General features: G+C 43.2%; 1 protein-coding gene across 5 annotated transcripts; it reads right to left on the bottom strand.

The window, feature by feature from the left end:
• Positions 1-3,792: 3,792 nt before the first annotated feature.
• Positions 3,793-13,002, bottom strand: LOC127293252 (SUPPRESSOR OF ABI3-5). 5 transcript variants are annotated; one of them, XM_051322836.2, is made up of 17 exons: positions 12,596-13,002; positions 11,586-11,684; positions 11,349-11,389; positions 10,961-11,146; positions 10,430-10,835; positions 10,283-10,354; positions 10,105-10,197; positions 9,937-10,016; positions 8,736-8,874; positions 7,625-7,709; positions 7,461-7,552; positions 7,315-7,383; positions 7,067-7,237; positions 6,653-6,821; positions 5,404-6,342; positions 4,657-4,847; positions 3,793-4,133 (listed from the first exon to the last, which is right to left on the bottom strand). In XM_051322836.2, the coding sequence occupies exons 2-17, from the start codon at positions 11,631-11,633 to the stop codon at positions 3,951-3,953; spliced, it is 2,964 nt and encodes a 987-aa protein (XP_051178796.1). In that variant the 5' UTR covers positions 11,634-11,684; positions 12,596-13,002; the 3' UTR covers positions 3,793-3,950. The 5 variants fall into 5 exon arrangements, with proteins under 5 accessions (XP_051178796.1, XP_051178797.1, XP_071674789.1 ...); XM_051322837.2 differs by lacking the exon at positions 12,596-13,002 and adding an exon at positions 12,281-12,300; XM_071818688.1 differs by lacking the exon at positions 12,596-13,002 and adding an exon at positions 12,281-12,300 and having other exon boundaries at positions 8,736-8,871.
• Positions 13,003-13,522: the final 520 nt, after the last annotated feature.

Below are 13,522 nucleotides of genomic sequence, written 5' to 3'. Positions count from 1 at the left end.
GAAGTAGTCCTGGTCCATTTTGACGAAAACTTGACCGGCAATCTTTGTTTTGGACCGTGCTAGCTTTTAGGTGAGAGTTTGAAGCAATGTCCTAACCTCTCCCAAGTGTGTACTACAAGAATAGTTTTTCTTTACATGTATACTAGTATACACTACGAGAATGTTACTCTTTAGTCCTTCTCGATCCTTCTGGTTTCTTCGTGGAGATAAATAAGTAGCTTCTACTTGGTTTACCTCCATAACAAATTGAGGTAGTCCTGGTTCATTTTGACGAAAACTTGACCGGCAATCTTTGTTTTGGACCGTGCTAGCTTTTAGGTGAGAGTTTGAAGCAATGTCATGATCTCTCCCAAGTGTGTACTACAAGAATGGTTTTCTTTACACTTGTCCATATACTAGTACAAGAATGTTTACTCTTCAGTCCTTTTCGATCCTACTCGTTTCTTCGTGGAGATAAATAACTAAGTAAGTAGCTTCCTTTCAGATTAGCGTCACATAAGGAAGTGATTTATTCGCACAAAAAGGAAGGTACCAAAGAACGTTGACGAGATACTATATTAGTGGTGTATTTTTCTCAACACTAGTCAATGCATTCCATAAAACCGGTCTTTCTCCTCACTGTAGTAGTTGCCTTGCACGTCCCTGTCATATGTTAAGAACAGCTATAGCAGCCTCTTTCAGTCGTTCATGTGTGTTGAGACTTGAGACCGACGACCGAGCTGAACTTGTTCTGAACTTCTGCTCCTGCATGGCTTGGCCTGGCCGCGCCGCCTGCTAATTACAGTCGCGGATCTGCATCTGCATGCGCGATCGGGGTAGCGGCCGAGGCTCTCGCTTGATCGCCCCTTATATTGACCCTGTCCGCCCGACCATACGCGGTCCGGTCTCCAGGCGCCTTAGGTCAATGCCGACGCCGACGCAGGCGAAGACGCCCATGGATGCCGCCAAGAAGGTGGTCGTGACCACGTACGAGGAGCTGCCGCGCCGCCGTCATGGCAGCCACGGCGCGACGTCGTCAACGGCCGCTCGAGCCAAGGCGAGCGGGCCCACGCGCGCGGCCGTGGGCGGCGGCTACAACCGCCGGGCGATGCTGCTCGCGTACGCGCAGCACCTGCGGCGGCGCGGCGGCGGGCAGCGATCGGCGTCGGTGCCGCGGGCGCTGGGGTGGGGCGAATGGAAGCGGGCAGATCCCGGCGCCGGCAGCGACGACGGCGATCGCAAAGTGAGCGCGACAGATGCGCAGAACATTTCTTTTGATGCGTTCGCGCGACAATGTATGTCTGGATTCGTGCTCCTCCAATAACTTTGTGTGTTGGTGTCCTCGATCAGCAGGTGGTGATGGGGAGGATCAGGAGAAGCTGGTGCTCCAGGTTCCGGCTATGGGTACGGCTTTGGATCGCCACGTTTTTCCGGCGAGTTCAGACCATCAGGGAGAACGCCTCGTGCAAGAGAGGAGATTGAACAGATTAGCGTCGCGATGTGCTGTGCTAGACTCGTGCATCTCCACAAGAATGATGCGTGTACCTTAATGAAAGTGATCATGCATAGCAAACAGAGCTTGGCTCTGATGGTTAGCGAAAATCATGGTCTACATATATGTGGGCGTCCCGGGTTTATTCTGCGCGTCCACACTTTTACTATAAGATCTGTGCTGTCAGTTTGGAATATTCTCAAAAGCACCCCTCCTTACATCATATTCCAATAAGCCAGTCCTCCCGTGCTTCTCCTTTATCAGTACGTGAACTGGAGCATTGCTCAAGGAAAGAGGAATTCGACGAATGATTTCACAAAGATCCGATTCTTGTACCCCTTGAAGTAAATTTGAGACCGTACATGAACTGGAGCATTGCATTCATTCAAAAAGAATCTGATTTCTTGAACCGGTTGAGCATGTTCAGATTCGATTCTGATGCAGCCAGCGACTTCCAGTTTCAGTAGGTCATGGACAAAATATAGATTCCATTTCCCATCAAGAAACCAATCTGAATCCCTTTCCAGGTTTCCCCATTCACAAAATGAAACGGAAAAATATCAATAATCCACCAATGAAAACGAAAATGAAACAACAACCTCCAGGCATCCATATCCATGGAAATGAGGAAGAAATCCAAGAGATGGGGAGGGAGAGGTGGCCGGGCTGGAGGATGTCGCTGCTCGTGCTCATTGGATCCGAGAGAGCTGAGTGCTTACTTTTCGTCCATGGTGACGGCGGAGCACGGATCTGAGGGCATGGTGGAGGGTGGCGGCGTCTTCACAGGAGAGATCGAGCAGAGGAAAAGAGAGAATCGGGGACAGTTTGAAGGTGTACATGTCCAATTCGGCTGCCTAGATAGAGTGGATATGTACAATGTACATATTCTAAATGAAAAGTATTCTGGCACGAATCATAACAGTCTCACTGCCGTTGGATAAGCCCGGAACACCCACACCATTGTAGAATCGCGGGCTCGTGATGGTTAGTTTCCTTGTGATGGAACCAGCCGTTTGCATTTACCTGGACTTGGCATGGGTATTTGCATTTACCTGGATTTATTCCAGGATTTAACCGGCGCTATACTTTCAATGGTAGGTGACGTGCCCGTCAACAGCGAGGCGCCAGTGGTGACTTCGTCAACCTCAAGATATACCGGCTCAGTCCCTCGGAGGTGCTCATAGGGGTAGGATGTACGTGTGGGTGTTTGTACGTGCGTGTTTGTGAGCGTCTGCGTTGTACTGTGTTCTAAAAAAAGAAAATGATCATACATGGATAGCTGGAGCTTGCCAACTCGTTGGTTTAGGCATGAATTGAACGTCCTTGCTCACGATTTGCTAGCTATAATACACCCGGTCTCTGCATAACTACAAGCTCGAGGCACTAAGCTTTACGAGGTTTGGCGAACTTCGATAAGCCATGCTAGGAGGCGTAGGTGTGCACGATTGCTCGATTCATTCTGTTGCAAAGGTTTTCCTGAAACCGCTCATTCCAAGCGATGAAATGCAGTGTTTTATCACCATATTAGGTACAGAAGATGCTGGAGGAAGAAACATAAAAACAAAACGAACAACATGCGGCTTGAACTGAGAAGAGAAGGCTATGCACACGAAGGAGGCACACCGGGACGGGAACGCACTCCCTTAAATATGCATAGCCAGAGGCGAACGCGAGTGACGTGTTGGCATGAAGTGGCAACTGACCTTCCTTAAATATACGCTCCCGGTCTTATTCAAGGGTTCTCCAGAAAGTTGTTGCGTGTAATCAGGAAATTAAAATCTTTGATCGTATTTAAAAGTATCTCATTCAATAATTAATAATTATTGCAAAACTATTAAGTTAAAATACTACCTCTGCCATAAAAATAATATTGCAAGTTTGTCTAAATTAGATGTATCTAGATGCTTAATGTATAGATACATCCAACTTTAGCTAAATCTCCATTATCTTTTTATGGACGGAGTGAGTATGTGAAACAAAATCGTACTACTTGTATTGTAAAATAGTTATGGACATGTAAATTTTAAAAAGGTTTGCAGTCTACATTTGGTCAGGTATGGTTTGGAAAAAATAGAAGATAAAATATTTTTTGAAAAACAGAAGAAAAAAACACGGTCAGATTTTCCTTCTTCACACGGGCAAACGTCAACTTCCAGGGAAGTAAAAAAAATGTCCATAACAGTTTCAACTCCATAGTCATCAAACCGTTGAATTTGAGTAGGTGAGAACAGACACTATAGCGTACAATTCCTGATGGATAGTTACTAACTGCAAAGAGCGATTTACCATCGAAGATCACAAGCTTCAGAATCTCTGTGGTCAAACCAGAAAAAACACTCGGTGCTTAAATTTTGCTCAAACAATGAAAGTAAAACTGCAGGTGCAACACACAGAGAAGTTTCAAAGTCTTGCACACACTAGCTAGATTTATGCACAAAATAGAACGAGTAGCCCAACTAAAATTACAAGACAAAAACAATTAAGACATCTCCCTGAATCTTGCAATGGCCTTCTTCTGGATTATGGTTTTATAACTATCGCCAGCTTGAGCCTCGAGAGATGGATCAGCTGCTTTCTTCTGCTGACTACCAAGCCCAGCCCTCACGTCACCAGACTTAGCCTGCACCGGCTCCTTGATGCCACTACCGTTCTTTCCAAGACCCTGGGTATTTGCAAAGTAGTTGCAAGGGGAAAAAATACCAATACATACTCACATCAGAACGAATGTACAGGTCACGCAGTTCCCATTCTGTAGGAAATATTGGCAAACTGATCCATCTGCAGTCAGATAAACTTTCTAGACCTGACAGTTTATGTCCACTTAAAAGTTTTTCAAGCAAATTTTCTAATTCTTCATTGCTAACAAACAAAAGATGTAAATGAAATAAGATGAATCCAAAAGAGTAAAAACCCCAAAATGACAAGTAACATCCCACAGAAAGTCAAACAGACAATCATCAAAGAAACCAAAACGAACATTGAAGAAATTAGCATGACAAGTCATATGCAAGTGGTTTTTAAATAGCAGCAGCAGAATGGTCCTAAAAATATATAGAAACAGTAACAGAGGTACTAAGAACTTGTGATCGAATGCAGGCAGCAGTTCATGCTAATAGGAGAAGAAAATTGCAGCTAATTCATCCAAAGAGGATAAAAACTGAGAAATATGTTTGAGGTGAACATACCAGTCCTTCTTGCCAGCCCATATTGCGCAGAATACGGTTGCCCACATTGTTTTCATCTATTGCTCTATCAGCAGTGATCACCTCATAATTTTCAGTGTTCTCAATTTCACCAATAGAACGTTCACCCACCCCTGGAGGAAATGGCATGGATCCCATCTCACTTGAACCCTTTCGAGACGGATAGTCACCAGCTTAACAAGGAATTCCCAGAAAATTAATACAGATCTTAACAAGCACGAAGGGAAACATTCCTATAATGCATAGTTGTGTAGGGATCAAGAAACACAAATTCCAGATCATATCAGTAGGGGCAACCAAATCCCCATTCACACTATGTTGGGCATAAATTGATACTACCTTCGTTCCAATGAATAAGGCTTATATTTTTTTCCAAAAGTCAAAATACGTAAAGTTTGACTAAGTTTTTAGGAAAAAATATTAATATGTACAATCCAAAATCAACAGTGTTAGATAAACCATGAAATAAAATTGCATATGATATCTATATAATATTGTGGTTCTTGATAGTTCTTTCTAAAAGTTTGGTCAAATTTTACTTAGCTTGACTTTTCCAAAAAAATATAGGCCTCGCTCATTGAAAGAGGGAGTACAAAACTGGATATACTGTAAGTGGAACTCATAAATGAGATTGCAAAAATCTAAAATAAAGCAAGGATGCCCCAGAAATGAGGCTAGGGAAAAAAAAGAATTGTACGAGTCATGGTCAGAAGTAAAGAAATTTCTTACTTGTATCCAGTCCATCACCATTGGGAAGCGATGAAGATAATCCGTATAGACTTCTTCTCTCTGCAGCCCGATCTCTATACTGGGATTGTCCTGGTGCCTCAGAAAACCGGCGTTTAGCACTCCCAGAAACTCCAGACGAAGAATATGATCCTAGAGAGCATAAATCTGTTTTGAAGGGTGCAGAAGTAGTATGCATCTCAGCATTTGTCATTATCTCACTTGTGCTGGTGCTTATATTAGTTGAATAATTGCTTCCACCATCAGATGATACATGAAATGTGGTATCTGACTTGATTGCTCCTCTGCCAGAGCCTCTTATGACACCCATAATAGTAGTTCCTAGGCTATTACTGACAGGTCTAGGCTTTATGTCAGAATCCAGTACTTGAGAGCCAGCAGATCCTCGTCCAAGAGAATTATATCCAGCAACCAAATTCATATCCCTAGAATTTCCAGCATCAGACTTAGGCTTGGGTTTTAATGAGAACCCAACCCCACTGGCTGAACTGTTCAATTTATCAGCAACAGACCTGGTTGATTCCTTATCATCAAAGGCACTATTTGCAGCCTGGCCTTCTTGATTTCTTTGCTTCCACATTGCTAGGACATTGTTCATCTTCTTCTTATTGGCCAAGAGACTAATTTTTGAAGCCAACTTTATCTCCTTTGCTTTCTCTTTTTCTTTCTTTTCAGCAGCCAGCGCTGCATTGGCCGCAGCTTGAACAGCCTCAGGCAATGAAGTTTTCTCACTTAGTTTAACTGTAGCTGCAGGTGCAGAAATCACCACCTTTTTACCACTGTTACTTTCTGGGATCTTCACACTTTCGTTGACCGTGTCCCCAGTTGTCTTACTGTTATTGCTTTCGTTACACGGGACATACTGTTGACTTTTTTGATCATACGAATACCAAACTCCAACATTGCTGTCATAGTAAAGACCTGAAACAAGAAAATTTTAATAAATTTAGTCATAAATGAAACACATGTCCAAAAGCAAACGATGAGTAGCAGAACTGGTTCAGCTGCAAAGCATTTATGAGGTGTAAGACTACAACAGCAATACTCCCTCCATCTCTAAATACTTGTCGCAGATTTAGTCAAAGTGTATGCTAAAATATGTCTAGGTTCATTGAACCTGTGACAAGTACTTAGGGCCGGAGGGAGAACGATGTGTAGCAGAACTGGTTCAGCTGCATATAGCATTTTAAGGCCTAAGACTATGATAGTAATGGCATATTTGCATACTTACCAGTATTTCCATCATAATAGAATCCAGAAGAAGAATCAAAGTAATAGCCCGATTTTTCGTCCCAAACAAATCCTGACTGTGGAGTAGAATCATCTTTCTGAGATTCTGTATTGCTGTTTGGTTTGTCCTCAGCATTGTACTCTTTTGGAGCCCAGCCCACAGCATCATACTGATAATAATAAAGGTAAATAAGGGAATAAATAACGAGACTGTACAATCAATAAAAACTATGCTCGAAAATAATAGATACAGATTTAGAATGTGTCAGATTATTACTCTTCAAAATTTAGAGTCTGCAAAATGTAATAACAGCTAAATGTTTCTTAATTAACCAGAATAGAACAAACATCTAGCTGCAGGGTAGTATGGTTTTGTCTCATCGATTGTGACAGAAACTGCATTACAGTAACAGACCTGCTGGGCAAATGATGCAGCCTCGATGGCTGCTGCAGCAAGATTGCTTGACTGTGAAGACCCCGATACAGGTCCATGTGTGCTTTTAGCATAGGCTACACGTAGCACCTGACCATTCTTCTCGTGTCTAATTCCATTTGTAGCTTCAAGGGCTTTCGTAGCATCTTCGACCTAACACAAATGGTGTATAGCCACTGTGAACAACTCAAATAAGAGAAAACCTAATCTTAGCGATCCAGTATACTTACCGAATGAAAATGGACGAATGCGAAACCTCTAGACACATGAGTAAATTTGTCACGAACAAGCCGGATATCCTGCAGAGAATTGAGTCAAATTGAGATGTAACTCTGTAGGAAGGAAACAATTGTCACAAGAGTTAGCTTTTGTCCACCTTTATTGGTGCATGCTTAGCAAATTCATATCGAAGCATTTCCTCGTCAGCATTTTCTTCCAGGCCACGAACAACTAAAACATGAGTTGGACCTGCAAATGGCAGCATGATAAGGCAATGTACTACATATTCCACATAATTCTACAATCAAGGGATAAACTTGCCTAATTCAGATCCCCGTTTTCCAAATGGTTGAGTGGAAGATGCTGCATCAGCTGGTGGAGCATCGTCCGTGCGTGGCTCATTGCACTATGAGAATGCAAGTAGACATGCAGTTAGATAGAAAAGGAAAGCGAGAGAAACAGAGAACTTCAAGTAGAGAAATAGTTATCCAACAGCTGCTATTTGTCAGCCTTTAGCCTCTTACGACGTATTAAGGCGGCATGGGACAGGAGTTTTTCTCAAATCTGAAAGTTCACTAAAAGTTGGCTTCAATTTTGACATCATTGGTGCTATTCCCAGATTTTCAGAAACCAGAACCCAGTAAAGCAGAGCAAAAAAAAGGAGTCACATTTTTAAGGCAATGTTTTCCCAGTTTCTCGAACTCTATTTTGCCTTCTATTTTTTTATAACCCCATATGACATCACCCTCAAGCATGCAAGCAGCAGCAAATGCGTGTGTTATATACATGTTGTTTAGATTTGGGCAACTGGATGGTCAAACTGGATTTATTTATTTCTTTAGAAGATAATTTCAGTTGGAGTGGACACGATTTGTCAAGTGGATGGTCCAACTGAATGTGTTTCTTTCTTTAGAAGATAATTTCATTTGGAGTGGACACAACATAGCATTGCCATTATACATATTGAAGTATTGAACTGGATATTTAGATAATTCCCACATAGATATGAACAGGACTCCAATATCAAGTCCAGGCAAATCCATCCAACATCTAAGTGATGTAATTAGTAATTTGTCCAGGAGTGAAAACACATGGAAATTCTAAACTGGCCATTCAAAGTTCAAATGGAGATATTATCAGCACATTGATACAGGACTCTTGAAGCAGGTTCAAACAGTAACAGATCATGGAACTGCTACAGCACACTGATTTTGACTAGGTTTTGCAAGAGATATGTGAAGATTAAATGGAAAAACCAGAAAAGGTGCACTCAGCTAATAAACTCATGCTAAGAGGAGGTGCATTGCATTTGGAAGGAAGAAAGTGTAAACCACACCATTGAATGGGAAAAAATGAAGCAAGCTAGATTAAGAGTGCTAATGCAGCTTTCTGATAAATAATTAGTACTCAATTAAATGAGACTAAATTATACCTGAAAACAGGAGATTCTGCGGGCAAAATTCATACAGCCACATATAGTACATATCCAGTCACATGGTGCGGATATGCTCCTGCGCCCATATGCAGGCCTCGCAACATGTTCAAGAGAATCCCCACCAGTTGGCTTACTACTGCAGTGACGACAGTCGGCAGATATTGTTAGGAGTACAAACAATAGATAAGGAATATAACTATGAGCACAAAAAAGAGTACGGTATATGATAAGCAAAGATATTTGAATGAGAGACTATAGCGACTCGACAAAGTCATTTCTGTACAAGTTAAAGTTGATGTTTCTATTCAATTTCCTCATATTCCCTTTGTGCTATAGTTATTATGTGCAACTATAATATAAACTGAGACAATACAATAATAGCATTTGAAAAAATGAACAAGCAGTGAAACAAGTCTGCGTTGTCAAACTATAGCGACTCGACAAAGTCATTTCTGTACAAGTTAAAGTTGATGTTTCTATTCAATTTCCTCATATTCCCTTTGTGCAATAGTTATTATGTGCAAATACAATATAAACTGAGACCATACAATAATAGCATTTGAAAAAATGACGAAGCACAAGTCTGCGTTGTCAATCTGTAACGCCGTCAGATAAACCGTAAGTTATTGCCCTGTTTGGTTTCACTGACATCATATGCAATTTGCCTCAGTAGATGCCAGAGCAGACAGAGTTTGTTTTAATGACCAGTTAGAGCTCCCTAATAGCGCTAATAATTCGTATTTCATTTATCGTAGGTTTGCTTAATGCGTAGGATGCGTAGGAGCCGATGTCCTTTCCACGGAGCCTAGCATTGCTAGTGGTACTTCCGCTAGATACGATGAATCCTCTCTTCTATTACTTCCCAAGTAGTGGATAGGTCCCGCCTCGAAAATACGAGGTTGAGCTATCTGACAGTTTGACATATCAAGGCAAGCTCCAGTAAGAATTACTAATACAATGCTTGCGGGACAAAAGAAAATCAGTGGTTCCTCAAGAATGGATTACTACAGACTACAGAAACAAACATGGGGTCCATACTAATTGATTCTACCAGTATACAAGCTTTGATATTCTTACACTTATAAAGCAATTGTATTAACAATACTTAAGAATGCTCAATAGGCCAACTCAGAAGTTACAATCAATTAACATTTCTTCAGATAGATAATTTACAACACGTCATAAAGAGGACACATACCTGTACTCGAAAAATATCTGCCTACCATCAATTAGAAGGCCATTGTCTCCAGTACTTTCCATCATTTTGCGGGCAGCTTCCTGTGGGAGCACACTAATCTCCGTGAGCATAACAGCAAATGACATTCTACTCGGTAATGTAGAGCTCAGATCACTTTATGGTTAGTACCACAGTAGGGAAGTCAATAAAAGCAAATCCCCTGGACACGCCAGAGGGTCGTTCCTTGATCACACGCACACTACGAAGAGGGCCCCACTCAGCCTAAAAGAGACCAGACCCAAATGATTAAAATGAACGAGACAATACACTTCCAACCAGTTTAACAGTTATGACGAGGAACTTGTACAAGAATCTGATATAGGTCATCTTCATTGGTCTTCTGGGACAGACCCTTAAGAACAACAGTCGCAGATGGTGTCTGCAAGTATTCATGCAAACGTAATTAGCTTTATATGTTGAAAACAGACAAAAAAAAATAGAAGTATGTCCTCACCACTATATCATCATGCCTTCTTTCATCCCACTCCTGTTCTCTTCTTCTGTCAAAGCGATTATCATCATAAAAGCCATCTCTTTGGCTCCGACTATGACTTTTGCCGCGCGGAGACCTTGACCTTGACCGAGATCTTGATCGGTTATCACGCTCACGTGATCGAGAACGGCTATGAAGAGCATATGGGCTACCATCTCTTTCATGGCTTAACCCCTTTCTTTCACGTTCATGCTCAAACGAATCATGCCTTCTCCAGCTACTCTCTCTCCTGCCCTTCTCATAGTCTGAATCACAGCTGCGACGGCTGTATTGATGATCTCTTTCAAAGCTGTCTTCTCTGCTTTGGTAGCGGTCTTCAAACTCAGCACCGAACTCCCCTCGGTCTCTACTTCCAATCCTTTTGTTCCTATCAACACGAAAATCACGACAACTACCTGATTAACAGTCATTCTCAGTAACACGATAGTCTTTCAACTCCTACAGGAATCAAATTCATGATATTTTCCATCACTGCAGAAATCAGAGGCATGCCTTCTGTAATCTTTGGCAGTTGCAAATTCCTCGTCAAAATTTCTTCGAGGCTGAGACCACATCGTGCCACCAGAGGGTGGTGGTGGATACATATTCCTATCATGTATATCTTGACCAAATGCACCCCTTCGGTCGCTGGGAAATCCATCATCCACATATCTCCTACCACTGTAGGATCCACCAGCCCTGCAAATTGAGTTAGCAGGAGAAATATGGTAATATGACAAAGCACTTTAAAGCGAAAATGTGTTCGAACATAAATGGACATATATTGCAGCTACTTTAAGAATAGAAGGTAGCATAGTCAAGTGTAGAAATAGAAATAAAATATACAGCACTAATTGTGAAAACTGAATACGAGCATTTTAACAGGAAGCAATATGCTTACCTGAAGTCTGGCTCATTAATGACACCATACCCATCAGGTGCCTGTAGATTCAACAGAATAAGTTGAGTCAGCAACAAAGTCTATGGAACAGGCAGGTAAATCCATTCCATTTAAGCAACGTCCGCTTCTTGAATTTGTTTACAACATAACGCTTGTTACACGGAAGCCAATCACATTGCCAATAGATCTGCTATCTTCAGCACCCTTGGTAGGTAATAAAGGAAAGGCTGCAATTACACTGTTGTTCTCCCATCCATGATGTGGACCATAACGCCCACGGTCCATTTCTCTATCTGATCTTTCAAATTTTGGGGCGTAGATATTTTTTGGTGTATCCTGTAAGAGAAGCATGACACACTGCAGTTAAGCACGAACAAGGAAACCACCATAATGCCATGCCTCACTAGATCTTTAGAACAAACCAGGAGTACTATAATCATCTCAGGTTCAAGCTGTCTAACCAACTCACGGGCATTTATTGCTGCTAGATATGCCCATTCCTCGAGTTACTTCTTATTGCGGTAGAATTTTTAATATTTATACCATACACAGGCCGGCTGTGAATGCATGAATTATGCACGAAACAGAACAATTTGCCCAGAATTCCGTGGGATTCCAAATGGGGCCAACGCATAGGTGGAGAAAAACAAAATTTATATGCACCTTGCGAATATAGAGCAGGAATTCAGCAGCACGACTACAACCACATGAAGATTCAACTGCAGACACGGTGCGCGCCAGCTTATGGCTTTTTCCCATGGAAGACTAAGCCTAGGCATGTTTCTACAATATTCCTGATAGAAACTACAAACCAGCACCAAACCAGCACTACAGAACTAAATATCCCCCCAGCCCCACCGCAACCCCGCAGAGGCCAAGCGATCCTAATCGCTCCCTAGTCAGAGACTAACACTTTGAGTGGCGCGACTTACTCGACGAGTTGAGCTGCTGCAGGTAGCCACCCTCCCTGCACGGGCTAGATGAGTAGCTGGCGATTAGACGGCAACCCGAAAACCATGCTGCCATGGTATAACTACCAAATTCTCACTATCATACCGTACAATACATCACGGAATAATGACCCGCTACGCACAAACACGGATTGCTCACCGTGAATACAAATACCGCCGCGAACATCTTCGATTCATACGAAGCATAACTTCTCCGATTAACGCCATACACACTTATACAATTAACGGCACAGAAGACTCCGTAGCAAAGCGTCGCAGTAATTGATTAAAAGTTACCTTGCGCTTGCGGACAGGGAGGGTGAGACGATCTCGCGCGCGCGTGCGAATCGGGAGCCGTAGGCGAGTTGGTGAGCGAGCCCACGGGACGAGCAGGCTGGAGTCGTGGCGGACCACGGGTGGAGTCGGACTGTCGGAGCAGAGGGCAGGGCGGAGGGAGGCGACGGGATGGCCGCAGTCGGGGCGGACTGTCGGAGCAGAGGGCAGGGCGGAGGGGGACGACGGGAACGGGATGGCCGCAGTCGGGGTGGACCGCCGGATTTGGACAGGGTGGCGGGGAGTGGAGACGAGGCGGACGGGGACGGCTACACGGGAGAAGGGGATGAGGCGGACGGGGGCTGGGCGGGTGTTGGCGGCGACGACAGAGCGAGCCGAGGCGAGAGGCGCGGCTCGGAAGTCACGACCAAGGGGACGGGTCGAGCGGGTGCTCGTGGCGGTTGGATCCTAAACCCGACCGACAAGTTCCAGGGAAATTTATCTCAACGGGAGTCGGTTTAACCCGATCGGTTCCGCGGGTTTCGATTTATTTCTGTTCTCAGAAATTGTTGACACCTTGTTTGGTACTAGAATTTTTGTGGAAATTAAGCAAACAGCAAGCCGCCTCATTAAAAACCTTCCAGTCCCCTTAGGTACCCTGGTAAGGAAAAGAGTGTGTCTGGAACTTGCTGCTGCGATCACAGAATAGTTACATCGTTTACAATCGAGTTTAGTAGAAAGCTAGGGGGATCATCGTCCCAGGTACAAGTGATCTTATTCTGAAAGCAAAACCTAGCTATATCATCAGCAACCTTGTTGGCTTCTCTTGGACAGAATTGATAGGTGACATTCCCTATGGAAGATGCAAAATCCACACAATCAGCAAGGATGGCCGAAGATTCACTCCACCATCTGTCGCTCCCATTACATGCTTCAACAGTTTCGAGTGAA

Source organism: Lolium perenne, chromosome 4 (genome assembly GCF_019359855.2).
Source record: "Lolium perenne isolate Kyuss_39 chromosome 4, Kyuss_2.0, whole genome shotgun sequence".
NCBI lineage: Eukaryota > Viridiplantae > Streptophyta > Magnoliopsida > Poales > Poaceae > Lolium > Lolium perenne.
Note: the sequence above shows the minus strand (reverse complement) of the source record. Positions and strands in the feature narration are given on the sequence as shown.